The 3,067-nt window shown below is 53.4% G+C and overlaps 1 protein-coding gene across 1 annotated transcript in view; it reads left to right on the forward strand.

Moving 5' to 3' along the window:
* The window catches only part of LOC130588083 (receptor-type tyrosine-protein phosphatase S-like), a gene marked incomplete at both ends in the record, with an annotated part of 4,118 nt that extends 1,278 nt beyond the window's left edge, over positions 1-2,840 (forward strand). The window contains one exon of the mRNA XM_057389040.1: positions 1,877-2,840. Within this exon, the coding sequence (XP_057245023.1) occupies positions 1,877-2,840 (964 nt within the window). The remainder of the gene's footprint in view (positions 1-1,876) is intronic.
* Positions 2,841-3,067: the final 227 nt, after the last annotated feature.

Genomic DNA, 3,067 nt, shown 5'->3' on the forward strand with positions numbered 1-3,067 from the left:
AGTCAATTCGCCTTCTGAGAGGAGAGATTTCTTTCTTTATCATTCAGGGCTGGGGACTGATTTTAAATACAATAATAGATCTCATTTTCCCCTTTACTGTCCAAACCAATTGCAAAATAAAACACTCCCCTCCCTCCCTGCTCTCTCTCCTCACCTTTATTCCAAACAATATTTGTCGTGCGGATGTAACGYTGCCGAGCTCAGCTGATTATGGCAACGTTTGTGATAAAAATCAGAACATAAAGGTAATGGCGCTGTTTTTTCTCTTTAATGTGCTCCTCGGAGCGGGCTGGTTCTCCCAGCACCGTCCCTRCCGGTTTTTGGCAGTTTGGAAGGGACACAGTGTTTGTTTCAGGTGTTTCCACCTTTTTTTTTCCCATTGAGGTGTCAGTGGGGGCCAGCAGAGGGGATGCTGACCCTTTTATAGCCCTGTCATCTGTTCCCCCAGCCTCACCCCTCACTCAGGAGTGCTCTGGGACCCCCTCTCCACTCTGTTTTCTCCCCTYCTGTCCAACCAGGAGAAACACCAAGGTGGGGAGAAGGAAATGGGATCTCTGATAACAGTGCTGAGCGTCAATTCACGCCCTGCTGACTCCTCTTCCAGGAATCTGGGCTTGCTCGTGTCATTGCACCATGTCTGGGGTTGGCCAGGGCTCTTTAGGCAGAGACTGCAGAGCTCCTCAGAACCCCCAAAAGTGGAGGATCTCACTGACAGCTCAGGAGGATCTCACTGAAAACTCCAACACCGGAGGAGAGGAACAGCACGGAGCGAGCAGCAGCTCTCCCTGCTCACACCMATTTTTGGCTYTTCTGTGCTTCCTCCTGTGCCCAAGTGGGCCATGAGCTGCCTGCCAGCCCTGGGAGCTGGCCCTGTGCCCACTGCTCAGGACCTGGGGCTGCCCAGACCTCCTTCCATCCTCCACTGCTTCACCCTCAGCTGCTCTGCACCTCCCAGCCTGGCCCAATCTGTTCCAGTCTCCGTCTGCACAAGCTGTGCAATGGAGAGAGGAGGTGACAGTGGGAGGTTGGGGACTCCAGGTTTGGTTTTCCCTACCCTGGGAAGCAATTGGGACAATCAGGGCTCCTGAGATTTTTCTTCCCAGTGCTGGGAGGGTGAATGGTCCGGGGACAGGGGAGGAGCTGCACTCATCTCTCCATCCCGAGCAAAGGGAAGAAAATAAATGTAAGAATGTGTCAGTGACRCCTGATGATTTTTGCCTTTTCTTTTTATAAACTCCTTTTAGAAATTTGGTAGACCCTTTTAAATATTTTATAGACCCTTCTAGATATTTTCTGGACCCTTTTAGATGTTTTCTGGATTCTTTAAGTATTCTTTATACCCTTAGCCTACATGTCTGTAATTTTTGTAGGCTGATATTCCAGCTCAGTTTTGGGGTTCTGCTGGGCAGAAAAACCAAACATCCTCAGTAGGAGGCTGGTGAGCCCTGTGCTGTCCCAAAATTCAAGGTCCCAACCTTTGTTGAAGCCTTCTTTCTGGATCACGCTGTGTAAACTGGGCTCTGGCCTCATTTGGAGGGGATTCCTCAGAACTGGAGGGCATTGCAGCATTTATTAAGTTTCTTACTGGAGGATTTTAGACAGATCTGCTGATTTGTGGGGTCTATAATAATTGTATACGTGGGCATCTCAGTGTGTTGCACCTCAAAGTGCAACATAGGGTGCCTTAATAGGATCTTATAAAATACCGAGGGAAAACCCTTTTATCCCCTTAACCATAATTCCAAGACCGGCCAAAAGGGAACATCATCACCTCCCAGATGACACGTTGGAAACCTTCCTCATGTCCCAAAACATGCAGGACCCGTCCACCTTTTGGTGTGGCAGCAGTTTGGGTTCTAATCTGAAATTGTTGCAGCTGGGGATCCCCTGAAGCCCCTTTCCCATGCCTCACCTTTGTCTAAATCTCTCTCTTCTCTCCCAGTCCCAGGAAAGCCCATCCTCTCGGTGCACCCGACGGAGGAGAACGCCCTGCTGGTGAAATGGGAGCCCCCTCTGGGCGCCGAGGGCCAGGTGCTGGGCTACCGGCTGCAGTTTGGCCGCAAGGACGTCGACCCTCTGGCCACGCTGGAATTCTCGGCGCTGGACGACAAATACGTCGCCGCCAGCATCCACAAGGGCGCCACGTACGTGTTCAAGCTGGCCGTCAAGAGCCGCGCCGGCTTCGGCGAGGAGGCCGTGCAGGAGCTCACCACCCCCGAGGACATCCCCAAGGGTTACCCGCAGATCCTGGAGGCGAGCAACGTGACGGCGGCGTCGGTGCAGTTTGGCTGGTTGCCACCCGTGCTGGCCGAGAGGAACGGTGCCATCGTCAAGTACACCGTGGCTTACCGCGAGGCCGGGTCCGCCGCCGGCAATCTGCTGGAAAAAGAGCTGCCCCCCTCCCCCGAGAACTCGTACACCCTCAACGGCCTCAAACCCAACACCGCCTATGATGTTAAAATCCGTGCTCACACCAGTAAAGGCCCCGGGCCGTACAGCCCGACCGTCCAGTATCGGACGTTCCAGCTGGACCAAGGTAGGATTCACCGGTTTCTCCTCCCTCTGTCCCCTCTGTGTCCGGGGCTGGTGCCGGGAGGCAAGAGAGCTGGAGAGGTCAGGCCGGGCTCAGCCAGGCTCGTGAGTAAATGCAAAGCCAGTCTGGTGTCACACTCAGTCCCTCCGCTCCTCTCTGCCTTGGGCCAGGTAAGTCCCTTTTACCGCTTTTCTTCTAAGTTAAGTCCGGACACCTCCTGTCGCTGGCGCCTGGAGTGGGGGGGCCAGTCGCTGTACAGGTGGGAAGAGCGTTTTCTTCAGCTTTTGCAAAAAAAAAGAAAAAAAAGAGCCAATATTTTTTTAAGAAAAAAAAAATTAAAAATTAAAAAGTGAGCCCTGAAGCCGTGAGCTGGGATGGTTTTTTTTTCCTCACCTGAGCACGCTCAGCCAAGCCAGCACCTCGTTCCTGCAGCAGCCACCCAAGCGTGGAGCGTGGGGACAGAGCCACCTGCGCTCCCCGGGTTAGGCACGGGGACAGGGAGCACCGGGACATGGACCTTGGCAAAACTCAAGC

This window comes from Malurus melanocephalus, unplaced genomic scaffold (genome assembly GCF_030028575.1).
Source record: "Malurus melanocephalus ecotype Western Australia unplaced genomic scaffold, MMel_1.1 scaffold_3288, whole genome shotgun sequence".
NCBI lineage: Eukaryota > Metazoa > Chordata > Aves > Passeriformes > Maluridae > Malurus > Malurus melanocephalus.